Source organism: Gouania willdenowi, chromosome 17 (genome assembly GCF_900634775.1).
Source record: "Gouania willdenowi chromosome 17, fGouWil2.1, whole genome shotgun sequence".
In the NCBI taxonomy this organism is placed as follows: domain Eukaryota; kingdom Metazoa; phylum Chordata; class Actinopteri; order Blenniiformes; family Gobiesocidae; genus Gouania; species Gouania willdenowi.
Window position 1 is genome coordinate 26,775,779 of NC_041060.1, and position 20,614 is coordinate 26,796,392.

Sequence of the window (20,614 nt, forward strand, 5' to 3'; positions counted from 1 at the left end):
CAGTTTATCCGATCAGGGCACAGATAGGTGAAATGACTGCCACTAAGGTCACAGAGTAGAAGAGAAAGAGAAAGAGAAACAGACAAAAAATCAGCTAAAGGAACAAGAAAACACCAAACTCTATTTGTAATTTCATTTAGTTACTTTTATGTCCCACAAATAGTTCCACGAGTTCTAGTTTAGGCAACACTGCTCTAATGTTTATGATTATATATAAAACATAAATAAAACAGTATATTCTGTTAATTTAATGATTATTTGCAAAACATTTGAGTCATAATAGAATTTCTCTCCACATTGCAAGAGGTGAGGTTCTGTTTGGTGAAGGGTTAACCCTAACCCTGGCCCTAAGCTGAATCTACATTCAAGGTCAGCTCTTGGTCACCCCCAAGGTCATCCTTGCTTTACATCCTGCTCAAAGACACTTGGGCAGGAACACGAGCAGAAAAAGACTTAAACCAACCATCAACGCTTTGTGCCTTGATCTTTTTAATCGATATGCCATAAAAAAGCTTCTTCATGTAAATCAGCTATGACTGCACGAGGAAATGACCTCCACTCAGTAAGAATTCTGTTTAAACTTTATTTATTTTCAGGAGTCTCTAAGGGCTCCCACCCAATCCTCTGATGCTCTGTCATTGTAAAGGTTAGGGGTGTTGAAAAAAATTGATTCTGTGATAATACATCGCGCGATTCTCGGATCGATTCAAAATGCATCCATATCTATTTTCTTTTTTTATTAAAAAATAATAATAATATATATATATATATATATATATATATATATTTTTTTTTTTTTTTTTATTAACCAGGAAAGGCTTTTCCACGGCAGGAGACATTGTAACTGCACAAAGACGTAGGAGTACGATTTTTTTATTTATTTATTTTTTGGATTAAAGATTTATTTTCTTATTTTCAAAACCTTTTCTGCTTTTTCACTAAAATGTGCAGGTAGGTCTTCACAGAAATTTTGGCACTGGTAAGAAAGACCCTATTTTCTATTTACAGAAAGCACTATTGGAGATACTTGTTCGTTTACATTGGTATGATGACACTTATTTACAGAAATAGTGTCACTGTTCATAGGACACGTTTTAAATGTATCGTCTTTCAGAGATATAAAATAAAAAATTAATTTTTTCACTTAATCTTTTTTTTGTCATAGATTTTTTTTGTCATAGATTATTGTAGATTGATTTCAGACCAATATATCGATAATTGCAGTATCATCATATCCTGAGATAATCGTAATCGTGAGCTTTGTATCGCATATCGTATCGTGAGGGACCCAAAGGTTCCCACCCCTACAAAGAAGTGCTGAAACCTGGACATGTTGACCAGCTTGTGTTTTTTTTCAATAAAATCTAAAAATAAAGTACTAACTTTCTGCATTTAATTGTTGTTCTAAGCATATACCTCAGTTAAGTTGCACTAAAGTCATGTTGCACTAAAGTTAAAGTTGGTTTAAAAGCCACAGGCAGATTGTATGTTATTTTTTTATTTTAAGTTGTTGGCACATGGCATGTTAAAGCCAATGTTTTGAGTGTAAAATATGCCAATAAAATATATTTGATAAATAATGTTCTCATGAAGGTGCACACATTTACAGATTAGTTGTTTCTTAGTCATATATTTTATTAAAATATATACTTTAATATTGGGATATATCGTATCATATTGTGTTCGTATCGCCAGATGCCAGGCAATACACACCCCTAGTCTCAGTATCCTGAAGATAAGCATTGTTTGTTGTTGTGTTTTATACATGTGTACAATGACTCAGGTATGTACAGCAGATAATAAACTGAATCGTTATAATCTAAGCCTTGTATAGCTTTGGACGACTCATTAGTAAAACATGCATACATTATTTTATCTAAATGGCAGAACTTCATCCATCTGTCTCCCTCGTTGTTTTTAATCTCTCTCAGTCCTTGTCTATCTTCAGTCGCTGATTCATCCTGATTTTTCTCCATCCATCCATCCATCCATCCATCCATCCATCCATCCATCCTCCACCCCGCAGCCAAACACCGTTAAATAAGCAGCGTTATCTGAGTATAATTGGTTTAGGGGCTAACACAAATAAGCAATGGCTTTGTAAGTAGAGGAGAAGTACAGCTGCGGTGGGCAACAACTACCTGTGTGTTTGAAATGAATGATTTTGAACAGCAGAGTAAAAGCAGAGGGATGAGGCAAAACAGTGAGAGATTGAGGAAAGTTTGCAAAGAACTCCAAGACGATGATGATGGTGATGATGATGATGATGGTGATGATGATCTTCACTTTTGTCTTATTTGGGCTTAAGGATCTGAAAGTCTTGTCTTGATTTTTTTTAATTTTTTTTTTACTCCACAGTTTATCTGCTATGCATTGCGTTTCTGACGTGAACGTATTCATTCGTGGGAGTGCATACCGACACATCTATAACACTATATGATCATTGGCTGATCTGGAGTTGTAATCAGATTAAATGTGACGAGAAAGGGAGGTTGTAATGTGAAAACAAATTAAATAATAAATAGCAACCGTTCACAAACGATAGATGATTCTGCGCTTCCTATGTGTGGGCATCTTTGCGTTCAGCAAACTTAAACAAGAAAGCCACTTCATTCTTTGTTAGGGGTGTAACCAGTGGCCGCCACCCTGTCCATCTGCTATGACTGTACAAAGCCCCACCACCTTTCTCTAGCAGACAGATTGTTCTCCTCCCTTATGTGCACTGCTTGTATCTATGACATGCAAGGGGTAAACATTTCAACCTCAAAATACAGCATCTGTCCTCACGGAGGCAGTGATTTGGGCACAGGGTATCCAAAGCTGTGTTCAGATGACAAAGCTGCTTCTGAATTATAGAGTGCACCAGGGAGACCTGGGAGTAGTCCAGCAGCAGGAGCAGGGTTGTAAACCCTTAAAGAGAGAAGCGAAAATCTACTTGTAATCACGTTTCTAATTTACTATTCTACAGTGTAAAGGTTTAGCTACTGTGAGGCTGGCGTGCTTCCATATATGCTATTTATTGGCCAAGATAAGCCCATGACTATACAATAAAACAGGATAAGACACAGCGTAGATCCATTCTGGAGCAAACCTGAGGAAACAACCCAGGGTCAACAGGGTCCTGCAGCTGAAATGAAAAACATCTTTAAAGTAGGGAGATATTAGCTCCTGAGCTGGTGGCTTCACTGGTTGGACAGATGATAAGAGAAGAAAGGACTACTATAGGATGCAGACAAAGACGGATGCAGAAGGGCTTGGTGTATTGTAGATGGATGCAGGCAGAAATCAGGGACAGTGTGACAAAAGAGGGTGGAAAAAGTGCCAGCATTGTAATATATGACACTGCTTATTTTAAGTTTGTACCTACAATAAATATAACGCAAAGGGACATTAGTCAATAATAATAGAAGGAAACAGGGCCAGGATCCCTAAAGCTTTGACAGGTAGTTACAAAAACAATGAATAAAGAAATCTAATAATAATAATCTCTTGTTGGACGAAATAAAATAGTTTTTTTTTTTTTAGATGTTTTTTTTTCCACAGTGAAAAGCAGGGCTGTTTCCAAACAAAAAAAAAGGATAACCAAAGCACTGAGCTGTGATCCACGTGTATCCCATGCCCACATAAAGCCAGCATCCCTGAGGTGCGCACAGGACCAGCTGCGTCTGTTTCTCTCCACCATGTGTGTTTTAATCTGTATCTCATTTACCTTCCATCGCAGAGGACGTGATGACCAGCACGCAGAAAAGCGCCAACAAATCCACCGTCATGGCTGGATGGTCTCCACAGCCTGTTTCCCCCTATCTAAAAAAAAAAAAAAAAAAAAAAAAAAGGAAAAAAAAAAAAAAACCCAAGACGCACAGTGCGCGTCAGGAAGAATCCTCAGTGATCAGAGCACTACTCCGGCAGGTCGCCACTGTTGTTGACACGTCTCAAGTCATAGTAAACAATATGTGACAATCAGCGAAGGAAAAGCAGTGCAGCGTGTGGGGGGCCGAGAGGTGCGAAGCTCCGGAGGGGGCGCGGAGAGAAGCAGTGAGTGTGTAGGAGAGGAGAGTCGATACGGCCCGCTCACTGTCCCATTACTGAGGCCGGAGCCAATCACCGTCAGGGAGCTCAAACTCACTGACCAATCACCAACAAGTAGCACCGCCCACTTCACGTTGTCAAAACACAAAACTTTTCCTTGACCTATTTGAAACGCTGTCCGCTACACTAAAGGAAAACAACGCCATCAGTCGGTCATAAAGTGTTACTACAGGCTATGGAAACAGCAGGGAAAGTCTACGGCCTCATTGGGAAGCAGTGGATTAAAACTCATGTTTGCTCAGTGGTCAGCGAACACATGTTGGACGGGAAATGCTACAATATAATGCCTCACATCAAAGATTTAACGTATAAAAATGCTCGAAGACAGGGGCGGATTTAGGAAATGTTGGTTTGGGGGCACTGCAGGTGCACAGACTGGGATTAAGGTGGCACAGTGAATTACAAATATTAAAACAACCACTTCAAATTACAGTTATTAATATTATTACTGTTTATCCTAAATGGCATAATTATTTGCAACATGGTTATTTCCCTTATATGTTCAGGCAACATGTTAAATACAGTATCTAAAGAAAAAAAAATGCACGTGATATGCAGTTCATGCAATGAAATAGTTTATCGTATGTGTGTGTGGATCAAATGCCAGCTACTCATTGCAACAATTTAAATACCAAATAAATGTTTACCTCAAAGAACAAACAAAATGATTTATACAGGTTTAAAGTTCAAATATGTAAAACTACATGCCACAACAACAGCTACTGTATATGGAAAGTGAAAAATTAGGAAAGTTGCCTAACCTTGATTTAAAAATATTGAATTGTGAGTTACACCACTCAAAGAATGAAAGTTCCTACATAGTGTAATGGTTTAAATCTCATAAATACTTGTTCTAAAAGCATAAAAATAGTTTATCCTGCCAAAAATCTATATAATAGTTAAGGTTGTTAAAAATTCATTTACAAACTACAATTTAATTTGTCTTTTGTGAATCTGGATGGGGGGGCACTTGGTGTGGGGGGTGGGGGCAATCAGTTTTTAGGGGTGGCACGTGCCACCGTGGGTCACCCTGTTTGCCCTGCCCATGCTCGAAGACGGGGGTGTCAAACTAATTTTAGTTCAAGGGCCAAATACGGACCGGTTCGATCATAAGTGGGCCACAGGTTATAGATGGGAAAAATTCAACATTAATGTGCCAAAGTTTGCACTTTCAGTTATAAATTAGACAAAGTATGGAAGACATCAACAACATTTTAGCAATAAGTGACAGATACTTTAATGTCCTTTGATTTGAGATTATTATTTAATTTGGGGAGATTGTGAAAAAATTTGAGAAAACAAACTAGCTTTCTTTCAACAATTATTTATAACTAAATTATTTGGTAATTTATATAATGATTCATTTTTTTTTTCTGTCATCTTCACTTTCTCCTGCGGGCCGAATCGGATGCTCTGAAGGGCCGGATTTGGCCCCCAGGCCTTGAGTTTGACACATAAGCTCTATGAAGAACACAATGTGACAGGCTACATGAGGAGCCAGAGGCTACAGAGGGTTTAAGTAAACATTTGGAAAAACATAACACAGATTAAAACATTAAAAAGTCAATAAGTATATCATCAGGATGTGAATGTTAGTTAGCAATGTATGTCAAGTTATTTTCTCTGTTATTTATAGCCTACTGTATATGTGCATTACAACTTAGAGACAATATATTTATTTATTCATCCATCCATTTTCTGAACTGCTTGCTGCCTTTTTCAGGGTCACGGGGGTCTGCTGGTGCCTATCTCCAGTTCTTATTGGGCGTTAGGCAGGGGTACACCCTGGACAAGGTGCCAGTCCATCGCAACAATATATTTATATTTATTTTAATTTTAAAACACACTATAGAAATTTAACTTTTTTTCTGATTTGGCTCCCCAGCTCAGAGATACATTGCCGGTGCCAATCTCCGGCTGTCATTGGGCGCTGGGCGGGGGTACACCCTGGACAGGGCGCCAGTCCATCGCAGGGTGAAATAATGTATTCATAAATAAAAATTGTATGCATAAAGACAATTATAAAGGCAATAGTCAAGCTATCACTTTGCAGTCTAAATCTGTAAACCTTTTGGTTTTAGTTGTTGCAAAATAATCCAGAAATAACACTGGGAAAGTCCAATAAATAAGGTGAGATTCTATATTGTTGTATGAAATTGGCAATGTGCACCTATATTTTTAAAATCAATATGTCTAAATTGCAGCATAAACAAAGAGTTGTTTTTTTTCTAATTGTGCTTGTTGTTGTGAAGTCTGGGTTTGAGCCGGAAACTGTATGTGACCACTTTGCTGAGATGATTGTGACACCCTTTATTTAGCAGCTGCTGCCTTTGCTTGAAAATAACTGCAAACAATGGACAAATCAAGCATCAAAGACTGTAATTTCATTCTGGCTATTCTAATGTATTCTTTATGATTTGGCTGACTTAAGGACCCCACAGCAAAATCTACAGCCACATTTCCCTATCCTTGCCCTTCTGTAATCTGGCACACTCACTCCCCCATTATACTCACACAACTAAGCCCCATTTGCAACGAAAATGTTCTTTAATAGCTTCAACAAATTCAGCTGAGTTTCCTAATGATATTAAACAGGCTTTGCACGTCAACTCTCTCCTCTTGGCTCCCCTCACCTTTAGAGTGGGCATGTGTTGCAACAGATGGTGCTCACAATGGGCTTCTCCCTGCAGGGACACAAAGAACAAGGGTCTTCATGGGGAAAGGAAGCTGATGCCATCTTGTAGCCCAGGATCATACACCTGGCTGAGGTCAAATCCATTTCCCCCTGGAATGGCACATGTACAGCCTGACCAGACCTGGTTTTACAGTGTGCCTCTGCAGGGAACCAGTACTTTATAGTTTAAAACCTGTTCAACACCTGGGACCAAAAGCATCTTGTTTACTGTTTTGGTAAAGGTTGTGGTTTTTATTTACTTAATTAGTGAGGATGCACATCCTAACTATTGTTATCTGTTTTTTTTTGTCTTCGCTAACTCCACCTACAGCATTTGTCCGAATTTAACAAATAAACATAAAAAATTCAGAAAGTTCGAGAGATTTATGCTTGTATTTTTATAATTTGTAACTTTTTGACTAATTATAGTTTTTCTTTCCCATTAATTTCTATGGGAAATTTCAGCTTTTTCAACTTTCAAGCACTTCATCCCCAGCCATTCTTCAACTGATTTGGACCTTCAACCTTTAACATGTTCAGCCACTACCTTCAACCATTTCAATCTATTCAACTTAGTTTAACTTTTTCAACATTTTTCAGCCTTATTGCTAATGTTCACCTATTGCTAGGTTAATGCTTAGCTAATGCTAGGTTAATGCTAATGCTTGATTATTGCTCATGCTAGGTTAATGCCATTGCTAGGTTAATGCAAATGCTAGGCTGATGCTTATGCGAGGTTAGTGCTAATACTAGGTTAATGCTATTGCTAGGCTAATGCTTATTAACGGTATGCTTGTCACTACCTAATCTTTTCACGGAGCGGATCCTTTCAGATCCTTTCGATGCATGGGCGGAACATCCGGTCGTCCTATTTTATGGCAGTTTGTGTATTATTTAAAAGGTTGAAATTCTGCTATTTAAAAATGATTAGAACGTTATGTTTTGAGTGAATTCCGATTTATTTACTTTTTTATTTTATTTCGGTTTTTGATTGTTAATGTTGTGTATTGTGTTTTTATCCATTTTGGTTTTTTTAATTAACCATTAAAAACACCACAAAACAGTCACATATTTACATGTGTATCAACCATACGATAGTATGGTTGATACACATGTATGGTTTACATTCAAACATCACGTCCCAGCAGGTCTGTCGTAAAGATTGCGAGTGAAGGAAGTGACTGAATCTGAAAGGATCCACTAGGGCTAATACTTGCTAATGCTAATGTTAATGCTAATACTAGGTTAATGCTTTTACTATGTTAATGTTAACACTAGGCTAATGGAATGCTAATGCTATGTGAATGTAAATGCTATGCTAATAATAGCCTAGTGTTAGCTAATGATAAAGCTAATGCTAAAACAAATGTATGTAAATGCTAACTAATGCTAATTTATACTTATGCAAATGTGTGCTAATGCAGTATGACGCAGGCAAGCACCTGCATCCTCACTGGCATTTTCTTCAGCAAATGCGAATATTCTAGTTACATTTAGTTATTGACTATTTTTATTAGCTTAAATATTATTCCAAACTAATAAAGGGAACAACACATCGCCAACATTTAAATGGTTTAGCTTTTAGTGCAAACACTATATTTCCGAAGCATCATGCTGAGATCAGTAACCTCGGTAACTGACCAGACGAGTGATTTGTCATCAGTGTTATTTTGACAACAAATTTTGAATTGGTTTTAGTCATAGACTTTTGACAAAAATACAACAGTTTTACCAAAGTGTAGTTATCAAGACTCTTTCGATTATAGAACTTAAAGTCTAGTTTTTGTCAACTAAGCTTAAGCTTTTAAGTCAGTTACAGATATTGTAGACTAAAATTTAAAGCAGAAGAAATTATGCATTTTTTTTAAAAAATGTTCAATTGTCCAAGTGAAATGGAATGGTATTAATGTTTGTAAATACACAGACAGATTTGATGTGATCAATGCATAAGACCACATGTTCACATGAGTTCTATGATTTCATCCCATATAGTGAAATGATAGTTTCGTTTTTATTAGTCGATGAAAATATAAACATATTTTGATAGGCCTATAGTTTTTGTCAGTCATAGTCTAGTTTATTGTCACTTAAAAAAAATAAAACTCTGATATATTTTTTTGTCAACAATCAACATTCTTTGTGTCCTTCTTAGTGTAATTATGAGATGCTCCAATGTGGTACTACATAGCACATTCTCTGGTACCGCCTGGTCATATACTGTATAGAGATATTCCTTTACCAGGCCAACCATTGCCACCTTATACTCCCCAGCTCATCTCCAATCACAAGAGGAATCTGTTCCAGTTTGCTGTCCACACCCTGCCAAGGAAACAGGAAGGAAGGAAGAGTATCAGGGGGGTGGCGGGAACAATAGTGCTGCTGGTGTAGCACATCCTCCCTTACAATGCACACACGGACACACGTGTGTATACAATAACGTGCATTTGTGTGCAGACTCTATCACCCACACAGGGCTCTGATAATGATCCACTAAAAGCCACAAAAGCACTTGACTGCTTCAGTGTGAGAGCCTCAGCCCAATACCAATACTGAGTCAAAACACAATCCCAAGAGCCTCTTGCTCTGCCTGTGCAGGAAGAATCTGTGGTGGTTGAACCCACGAGTGCAGTAACTCGGGTCTACTTTTAAACCATATCAACAGAGAGAAAAAAAAAAAAAACAGAGTGTTTTTTTGTGTGATAAAAGGACATTTCTACTATATTTTCTGCAACATTGGGATTCATGGTAAAAATCTACCTGCATCTAACACTCTGAGCAATATTCACTGACCTTTATGTTTCTTGTCTCTGTCTCCTGTTTCTTCTATTGGAAAAACTGTAGGGGGGGGGGGGCTGTCTTTTGTTGCTGTTGGAAGAAAATACCAAAGGCAAAACGTAAGTGTAGCTTGTGTTTGTAGTACAGCATCAAGACCCACAGAAATAACTAAAGCTGGACAAGGAAAGGAAACATTTTAGGTTTTTAGAAAAAGAAACCAAAAACACTCTGTATCTCAGAGTGACAGCAATGTTTATTCATTATTTACATTAGAGGAATAGAGCTGAAGTTCCTGAACAGACGCACAAAACAACAGCGGTGTACAGAACGAGAAAACACAAGCCAACACAAAGCAGGAAATCTCTCTAAAATGATACAGATGCTGTGCTAATTAAATGCCTAGTGTGTCAATACAGGGACGATGCACGTACTGAAGAGACAAAGGAGTGCATTTCTAGACCCTCCCTCAGGGTATAGGCTAGTTATTAGGTGAGGCTTTAGCTTCATCCATCTTCAGGGGTCTTTGCTCTGGTCATTGACAATATGAGTACAGAGCTGGAGCTGAATACAAATGTGCTCTGGACCAGTGTTCACTCAAACAGAGGTCCAGATTCATTGGCAAGTCATGCTTTCTGGGTCATGACTTTGAGAAGGAAGGCAACAGTGGCTCATTGTTAAGGATACATGAGGTGAATTAACTTTCCTGTGTGTAATTTTTAAAGGAAAGCCTCTGTGACACTTTACTTGGAAAAGAAGGATTATAATTTCCCTCTGTTTTAGTGACTGAAATTCAATTGAAATGTCTCACTGCCCTGCAGCTGAAGCTTAAAAAATAAAAAAACAAAAATAAAAACAAAAACAGCCTTGGGGGAGACGATGTGGAGAAAAGTATACACACTGCGAAAGGGCTCAAGCTTAAGTCATCATTTTCTGTCAAAGATTCCAAATCTGATGTGACATCTTTCCTTCTCTCACAGTTATTTCATAGGAATCTGCAGCTCCTTTATGACACACAGAACAAGGAAAATAATTGGAAGCATTTAGATGCAGATTCATGATGCCTGAACTAAGAATTGGTTGAATGTTTCATCTGACCAAACCAAAGACATTTATGTCAATGGTTTGACATTCATTTTGAAGTTTCTACTGTATATTGGGTAACACTTTACCTGAAGTTTTATACATAAGTCTGATATTACGCTGTCATTATCTGTCATTAGCGTGAATAGGGTTGCATGACAGCTATCATTAAGTGTTGTTTGCTAAATTATGACACCTTTGGAGCTATCAGTGTGTATTTCCTGGCATCTGGCGATACCTTTTGTATCCCGATACATAGGTCACAATGCAATACAATATACTGTATCCCGATATTAAAGTATAAGGCAATTTATATATATATATATACAGTATATATATGACTTAAACAACTAATCAGTAAATTTGAGAACATTATGTATGAAATATATTTTATTGGTATATGTTACGCTCAAAACATTGGCTTTAACATTCCATGTGCCAACAACTTAAAATAAAAAAATAACATACAATCTGCCTGTGGCTTTTAAACCCACTTTGACTTTAGTGCAACATGACTTTAGTGCAACTTAACTGAGGTATATGCCTAGAGTTACTACTTTCTTCTTAGATTTTTTTGAAAAAAACACAAGCTGGTTAACATGCCCATGTTTCAGCACACTTCTTTGTGCAGTTGCAATGTCTCCTGCTGTGGAAAAGACTTTCCTGCTTAAATAAAGGTTAAAAAAATAAATAAAAAAATTGATATGGATGCATTTTGAATCGATCCGAGAATTCCGCAACTTAAAATTACGATATATTGCCGAATCAGTTTTTTCAACACCCCTCGGAGCTATGTTGCCATTTTTAGGATTAGGTGGAAGGATCTAGTCAGATTAGGGTTAAGCAGAGTCAGCATCAGGCATCATTAATTGGGGGGGGCATTAAGAAAACTGCGGGGGGCACAAAAACACTCCGAGTAGCATCTAACCGCCGCCACTAGAAAACAGAAGAACTGTATTCCTGTTTTGGTTTTAAATCACAAAAACAAAATAACCACACTGTTTGTTATTTTGATTTGGTTTTAAAAAACCAAAGATCGAAGGGTACATGGATTAGTAATGCTATATAAACACAGCCACAAAAACAAAGTTAGCTCGCTAACATACCTGATGAAGTGGTCGCGACAGCATCAGCAGACTCTGCTCCTCCCGACCACAGACGTAGGTTTAAAATCCACTTTCTACGGCGTTGTTCTGTGAGCTTTTTACATTTCTCACCCTTGTTTACGACAATCTTCGGTTCTCTATAAAATCTCTTTTCCTTTTCTCCTTTAGAACGATTGGAGCAGCCGTAAACTACCCAAAATATGGCAGATTCTCAAGTTTCCTGCCCTCCATCTGAATTTAGCGCTCGAGCTTTGTCGCGATGCAGCAATGTGAGTGACGTCGCGTGAATCAACAGAGCAGGCCATAGACATATACACATTACAACAGCTCTTGTTCAATAGCACAAACGTTAAACATATACACCACAGTATATTATATCTATGGAGCAGTCTCCCGTCCGCTGTCAGCGAATGGACACAGTCAGTTGATCGCCAATCAGATATCTTTGATTAATAAAAAGCTCCTCTGTAGTGGCCAGGAAGAGTGTGTGTGTGGGGGGGGGGCACATTAGGTCAGCTGGGGGGGCACTGCCCATGAATGCCCCCCCATGATGCCGACACTGGGTTAAGGTTAAGGTTAGGCTAATGAAGGGTTAGGGTAACAAACAACACTTAATGTCAGCCTTCATGACACCTTATTCGTGCTAATGTCAGCTGCCATGTCATAATATTGACAGTAATGTCAGCCTTATGTATAAACTTCAAGTAAAATGTTCCTGTATATTGTTTGACATTACATTCTAATTGCCTTTATACCTTTCATTGTTGCTTTTTCCTTTTTTAGGACCCTCTGTTTTATCCGTAAAAAGTGTAATTTTACTGAATTACCCTCACTTGACATATAGCCAAATAAACAGATCAATCTTACAAAAAACTTTACACATCAAAAAACAACAAAGAAAACACATGAAACAAACTCACAAATGCCTTCAGACCCTTTATTGAATCACTGATTAATCGTGATTGGGACACTACCAACTTGGTAGGTAATGTCCCAAACCTACTTGGTTTCCCATCCCTTTAAGAAAGTTACCCATGAACCCTTTCATACACAGTGGTCACTACAGTAGACAGCCAATTCAAATTATGTTATTTTGTATATGCATGGGTGTTGTTGTTGCAGATGCATCTCAACCAACTCAGTGGACACGTGTACATCACCTCAAACACTGCAACCAAGTAGCCAGTCGGGGAAAGTACATTTTTTTAAAAACTCAAAATCAAGATGGCCGACAAAGAGCCAAAAATGCCAAGTAGCTACCTCAGAAAATCCTTTTAAATCTTTCTATAGCAGAGTACGACTAAAGATAATATATATATATATATATATGCTGGCATCAAGTAACATCTAAGAATCAATATAATTGTGAAAGTTTCTAGATATTTGTATTATAATGGGAAAGACATGTCTCTCCTGATCCAATACTTGTGTGTTCATGCCCATTTTGGTCAGTCTGGTTTTGGTTGTCCTTTTTTACTTTCGAAAACGGTTTTGGGAAGTTTGTTGGTCAGTTTGTTTGTTTGTGTGTGTGTTTGTTTGTGTACACAATAACTTGAAAAGTTATGAATGGATGTTGATTACATTTTCAGAAAATGTTGATAATGGGACAAGCAACAGTTGATTACATTTTGGTGATGTTCTGGCCACCAAAAGAAAATATATTGATATATATACTTCGTTCATTTTCCCATCCACACTGTGGAACTCCTGTTAAACATTGTACAGTGATGTCATCAGTGTACGATCGTGTACACAGACACACACAGACAAACACAGAGACACACACACGCAAACAGACTGACCAACATACTGCCAAAAACCTTTTTTGTTTTGGAACTGTGTCTCTGTGGAGACGTACGGTTCCAATCGGCCGTTTTTGATAGTCTACGAGCGCGGATTCATTTATATATTTTATTTAGTACTTTGTTACTCTGAGTTTTGCAATTAAAGTGGACTGATACGATGGATGTTATGAGATACACATAGCCTCAGTCTCCTCTGGTGCAAGGTGCTTTTCAATTTATGCTTCTACCTTTTGCACCTTTCAAAACTGACATTTAAACAACAACAACACCAACATTTGACACATGGTAAATTGTTTTTTTGTATCACCTAGCATGCTACCCTGAGCTAGTCAACCACGGAGCCTCAGAGAAACAGTTTTCTGGTTACAACAGCAACATTTCAGAGTGAAGAAACAAAACTAAGCATGGCACTTCATGACACTTCCCTCAGCTCACTGTGACAGCCTATTCCGCTCGATTTTGCTTGGTTGTTTGTTTCACAGGGAGACTATCAAAATGCAGTCCTCCGTCCCCTCTGACTCTTTTCTTTCTCCCTTCTCTGGCCAGTGACAGATAGTTGAGCACAATCTATCAACCTCAGTATGCCACAGTCAGTGCCAGTGCTTTGTAAGACTCATGGAAGAGTGCACGCACAACAGTGCACATCCCAGAGTCTGTCACACTAAATGGGATAAACATGTGGTGATGGAGAGAGAGAAACACAGGTCAAATCAATCTGCCCTCAGTCTGCCATCCCCAGTCATAGTCTGACCTCTGCAGCCAATGAAACTCCAGTGCAGTACTTGAACACGAGGGGTTTCACACTTTATTCATGTTTGAACTCAGTGGATAGAAAAAGATTAAACCCATTGTTTTTAGTCAAGTTGGCCACATATTGCTTCTTTACATTAATCATGTTAAAACAGATCTATCAATAATCACATATTTCATTCATTTCAATCTGCAGTGTTTAAAACCTGTGTTTATAATATTAGTCAAGTCTTTTTGCAATCACTGAGCATTAAACCTATATAGGGCAATGTTTTAACCTTAGAATGTTATTGGATGATATAACAGATCTTGATTACTTGTTTAAAACCTTTTAATTTTCATGTAGAAAATTGAGTTTATTGAAGCTACCATATTTGGGTCCTTGACTGTAAATGGTTAAAAAAAAATTAAATAAAAAATTCAAGAAGTGTTAACAGAAAATGTAAGGAAATCATAAAAAAGGTCAAAGGAACCTGCATTTTTTTTTAACATTAGATCATCACTTATAGAAAAATACAACATAAGCACTGACACAGACACCTGTCAACAAACGCATTGTAAGTTTAGACACCATTTGGATATGTCATCTGGTACCAAACATAACAGATACGCTCACTGTTCATGCAGAGGTGGACCTTGTAGTAGATGCAGACCACATTTGATTTAAAATGTGCTTGTCGGTCTGCCGAGGGCCATGGATGAGCGAGAGAGCAAACCGTACAGCCACATTTGGGGTGTTGCTGCCAGTGTCCCTGTACGGGCTTAGGGGCATCAGCACTGGTGGTCAGGTGGTCAACAAATGAAGATGAGCTTCTTCTTGAGCTATACAATAGGTGTGGCTGGTCTCTGGCACCGCTAATTACTGCCTGTACACAACCCAGGCTGACATAAATTCGACTTCATGGGGGTACAGTAGAGGTTGGCTGCTCATCATCACCATTGTTCTAACTGTCACTGTCCTAAAGCACCTCCGCTGCAGGCTGCTTGTATTTCCTGTCAGGCAGAAGGGCCAATGTAATTTGGGCCTGAAATGTCCAGGTTGTTGGTGAGTGGGACAAAATCAGGGTCTACCATGTTTCCATCTTCCTCCTAGTCATCATCACAAGAGGTAGGACTGGCTGCCATGAGAAAAATCACTCTCCTCTTGGCATGAATTCCATGTAAGGAGCGGTTGTGACTGTGATCCTCTTACTGTTTTCTCGGTCTTCCTTTTTGCTCTTGTTTTGCCGTGTAACCGCTGTGCCAAAAGTCTCATTAGAGACTTCTGCTGGACGACATGCCATGGGACAATCAGATCCAGAAAGCGCCATGACTTTTGATGAGCAGCCAATAGTAATGCTTAAAACAGCTCATGGTAGAAAGATCTCTGATTGGCTGAAGTCAAGCGTCACGCTCCTGTATTTCTAAAGCTCATTTACAGAGCCAGGAGAAGGAGAAGAGATTCATTGTCCACTCAGAACACTTTGGATTACAATATGCAATACAATATAAGAAGATGATCATGGATTTTTGACCAAATAAAACAAAAAAAGAACTTACAAACTGCAGCTTTTAAGCATCTCACCCAAAAAGTAATTCGACTGGAAAGTAGAAAATCCCATCTGTGGACAGTTAAACTGGACAGAACTAAACACACGAGATAACTGAGAGGAGAAGAGGTTTTTGAATGGTGCGCACCTGTCCGTCTCCTCCTTTTATAGGAGGTGGGAGGGGCTCCCAGCGGACTGTCGCGCTTCAATCAGGATTGGCATAGTGAAATAAAGTGCTTCTGAGGAATGTAGAAAGGGGTCACATATCATAGTTAGACATCTCACTTATATTACTCATAGAACTGGGATTACAAGAGTAACCTAAAGCTTTTAAGCATCTCATCCAAAAAGTCCTCTGCACTGCGTTGTCAGATAGAGCTGGAGATTCCAACCATACACTGTCAAAAATCCACAAAAATGTCGTCTTCATTGCCTTTTTTGAACACTTTCAAACCCGAACTTTAGATCACTAAACTTTGAACGTACACCTTAGTCCTCATAACATAACCAACAATATAGCCTTTAATGACCTCTGCAAAAAGGGTCATTTGAAAACAACTTCTGTTAACCACGTCTTTCCCTTGTGAAGAAGTAAAATTTACTTATTTGATGTTTACAGATGTTTTTATAGATAAATCAGAAATTAGAACTTGTCAAAAGGAGAACCCGTCAGCGTGCATACTGCTGCCCTACAAGTCTGAACTGTTTGACATTATAGCTCCCCTATATATCCAACTTAAAACTCAGAAGAGCTGTGTAAGCTAAGCTCACATCATACCAGTAATTATAGTTTACATTTATATTTATCCAAAAACAGTAATCACCAATATATTGTAGACTATACCTGTCAAGTATCTCGTTTTGGCCGGGAAACTCCCGTATTTTACCCCTCTTTCCCGTCATCTTCCCGTATTAGTATTTTCCCGTAAATATCCCGTATTTTAATGTAGTAATAATTAAAAGATGCCTTACGAAACTGAATGCTGTCACGAGCTTCGCGAGAACTACCACCTGAAATGGCCTGGGTGGCAGTTCTCACGAGATTAACAACAAACCCGGAAACAACTCAGAACAGAGATGATGAATGAAGACGTTCCGGCAAAAAAAACAAAGAACTGGTGTAAATACGTTGTAAAATGTGACAGAGTTTATCTTCCTAAAGAGCAGCAGGATATGACACAGATACACGTTCTGTTTGATTAATAACTGAGATTTTAACGTCTACCACAGCAGAAGGAACCACGTAAGTCAGCATGAAAAATCAGCCAATCACACGTGCCACAAATATACACTGCCTTAAAAAAGTGTTAAATTAGGTAAAGTCTGTAATAAACGTGTCTAATAAGTCATTAGTGAATACCAGAGAACCACATGAGTGAGCATGAGAAATTATCAGAAAATATGTAATGAAAATTAAATATAAATGTCTAACTTAAAGACAAGCAATGTGAAGTTACCAGTAAATATGCAACGTGTTGACTTATATATTTGAACTGTAAGTCTATTAAATAAACACATGTGCTTCATATACACATTTATTTTTTATTTAGGCTAATTTAGGAATTAGGGCTGGGCGATATATCGAGATTCAAGATGTATCAAGTTTTCTATTTTGGCGATATAGAAAACTACATTATTTCATATATCATATGAAACAAAATGTTTGTTTTAGGAGTCGCTGCTTTTACTTCTCAGAACAACATGTAAAGCTCAGTTAGATGATTAATGAGTGCACATATTGACCAGCTGTTTGTTAATAAATGTGTCTGTGTAGCATTTTGCATCAGAAAATTTAACCCAGAATTGTCTTTCTGGTCAGACTTTATTTGATAAAATTATCGAGATTTATATTGTCTATCACCATTTTGAGAAAACATATTGAGATATGAGTTTTGGTCCATATCACCCAGGCCTAGTAGTATTAATTGTATTTAGTAAGTGGTTGACAAGTGGGTATTTTAGATTTCTTCTATATTAAAATACAAGGGATACTGCAGCTTGTTGCCAGAAAAGTTCCCTTATTTTCATATGTTCATTGCTTTCCGAGTGTTTTAGGGGTTTGAATAAATTTTTTTGTTATCAGACAGTTACTATAAGACATTTATCTGGGGTCTGTCTAGACGAGTGGTTCTCAAACATTTTTGGTTTTAGTAACCCATTTCTCTTATTTCTGAATCAAAGTACCCCCTTTCTTGCTTCTTTCTGATTCAATGCTTCATTAGCAAACCCCAAACTATTTACTAAAACTAGCTTGCCTATGATTGCACTTCAGTATGTACACTAATTTAGTATTTTCATGTTATTTATTTATTTATTTATTTATTTTAAAGGGACAGTGCATATTCATGAACATCTGTAATGCAGTGTAAATATGCCAGATTATAGCAAAAAAGCTCATTTCCATCTGTTGTCCCGAGGCAGGGAACACAAAAATATACATTTACAAACATTACATATAACAATAGCAGACAGGTAAAAGTGTTCACATACTTGGCTTTCTTTCATCCACAGTTTTAGGTGCAGTTTAAAAGTGGACAGTGTGGGACATTCTCTTATTGTCAAAGGAAGACTGTTCCTTTCGTGACTCCTTTTGATAGACAGCACATTCTGTGTGGCACCTCACAGTCCCCACGAGCAATGGCCCTGATGCCCATTCCCCTCACTGCCTTAGGTATAATAAAACCCTTTAGTTGAGGAGGAGCGAGTCCGTGCAAATATAAAACATGAATTTTTAAAATGAACAAAGTTATTGAAATTAAAAAGATTATGCTTCTCTAAAATCCTACACTGGTGAAAATAATTAGATTTTCGGTCTTAGATTTTTTATGCTTTTTTTTAAAGAGATTTGATTGGTTTTATTGTAGTACCAGTGGCAAGTGACCAGGCGGTGATACAGTACTCGATGTGGGATAAAATCAAACTGTGTAAAAACGTGTGTTTAAAATTCTGTAAATTATGTGTGAGCCGTTTAATGTGCTTTTTAAAAGTAAAATTTGGGTCCAGAGTCAAGCCGAGGTATTTAAATTCGCTCACTAGGTCAAGCCCAACACTATCCAGGTAAACATTGGACTGCTGAAGATGACAAGGACTTTCACTGAACATCATGCATACGGTTTTCTTTGTGTTCAGTTGTTAAGTGTGAGGCCTTGACCCAGTTTTGAATGTGGGCCATAGCAGAAGTAAACTTTTGAAAAGCTTCCTGTGGTGTTTTTGCTTTGATAAATACAACAGCATCATCGGCATACATTTGAATATTTAAATTAGGTCACACATCAGCTAAATCATTTATATAAATAGAACACAAAACAGGTCCCAGTGTGCTGCCTTGAGGGACCCCTGCTGGCCACTTGAGGTATTGTGATTTGAGTTGGATGCACATTGTTGTCTGTCGGATAAGTATGGTTTGAACCAGAGCAGTGTTTCTTGTGAAAATTGAAAATGGCCCGTTTTGAAAGGAGGATATTGTGATTTACTGTATCAAAGGCCTTCTTGAGGTCTAGGAAGACAGCTCCTACGCAGACATTTTCTGTTGAGTGATTATTATGGAAACCAAATTGCATGGGGTGTAGAGATCTGTGTCCAGTGTTCATATGTTCATTCAATTGTTTTGCCACCCACTTTTCAGAAATTTTAGAAATCGAGGGGAGTATGCTGATTGGTCTATAATTAGACAACTCTGTTTTGTCTCCAGATTAAAAAATTGGACTAATCACTGCCAACTTCCATGCTGTCGGCACAACACTTTCTTCAAGAGATAAATTTATCAGATGAGTGATGGGCACAACTAAAGACTTTTTATATTGTTTTTAAAAAAAAAAAAAAATGCGTCAAAGCCAAAAGCATCTTTAGATTTTTAGCAATTTAACTATCACTTTTGTGATACTTCTTCAATACTAAAGACTGCATGATTGGATTTAGCAGGATGGATGGTGCACTGCAGTCGGATTGAGTAAATGAGCAATTTCATTCACAGAGTTGATGAAGTATTCATTAATTTCTGTTGCTATAGCAGCAGGATCTTGTGTATTAACATCATTTAATTTTATTTCAATGTTTCTGTGCTGCTTTTGTGCTGCCTGCCCATTAATTTATTTATGTTTTTCCAGACTGATTTAATATTCCCTTTTCCATCCTCAATAATGTTGATGTAAAAATTTGCTTTAGCTGTTTTGAATTAAGCTTGTTACTTTGTTTCTGATTGAGGTAAATAACTGCCTATCTATTGAGGAGCGAGGGCCAGCTTGCCGCAGCACAACAGACATTGAACAGACACTCCCCTGAACAAGGCCCAGGATGTGGCTAAACCCTGAGTTGAGTGTGCACGCAAGCCCACAGGCGGCTGCAAACCCTGACTCGTATAAGCCAAAGCGATTGCTTCCTCCACCCGGTACGACAGGCGTTGTTTAGTAACAGGTTTCCCTTTATGGGGCGGAGCTAAGTAGATGAAGAGCTAATCGCTCCTCCTGAAGCTCCCTGTCATGTCCATGTTGGTACGCATGTAGGTAGGCAGACAAGGCCATGAGGTCAATAGGAGAACAAAAGCCCAAAACGTTTGGCACAAAGGCCGGGTTGGGCTTCAGCACTATCCTTACATTGCCCGGGAAGGACTGAGCGCACAATGAGTGCACTGACCTGCCTCACTGACACTCTTAGCTGAGGACAAAGCCAGGAACAACACTTGTTTTCAGGGACACAATTCTGCCTGTCCCATTGGTTCAAAGGGAGGACATTTAAGGCCCTCCAGAACCACAGCCAGATCCCATGGTGGCACCAACGGCCTGGACACAGGGAGGAGTCTGCCTGCTT

At 38.2% G+C, this 20,614-nt stretch overlaps 1 protein-coding gene across 2 annotated transcripts in view; it reads right to left on the bottom strand.

Moving 5' to 3' along the window:
• The window catches only part of ephb1 (EPH receptor B1), a 214,898-nt gene extending 211,104 nt beyond the window's left edge, over positions 1–3,794 (bottom strand). For both annotated transcript variants that reach the window (XM_028472190.1, XM_028472189.1), the window contains exon 1: positions 3,710–3,794. In XM_028472190.1, coding sequence (XP_028327991.1) covers positions 3,710–3,770 — 61 coding nt within the window. In that variant the 5' untranslated portion in view covers positions 3,771–3,794. The remainder of the gene's footprint in view (positions 1–3,709) is intronic.
• Positions 3,795–20,614: the final 16,820 nt, after the last annotated feature.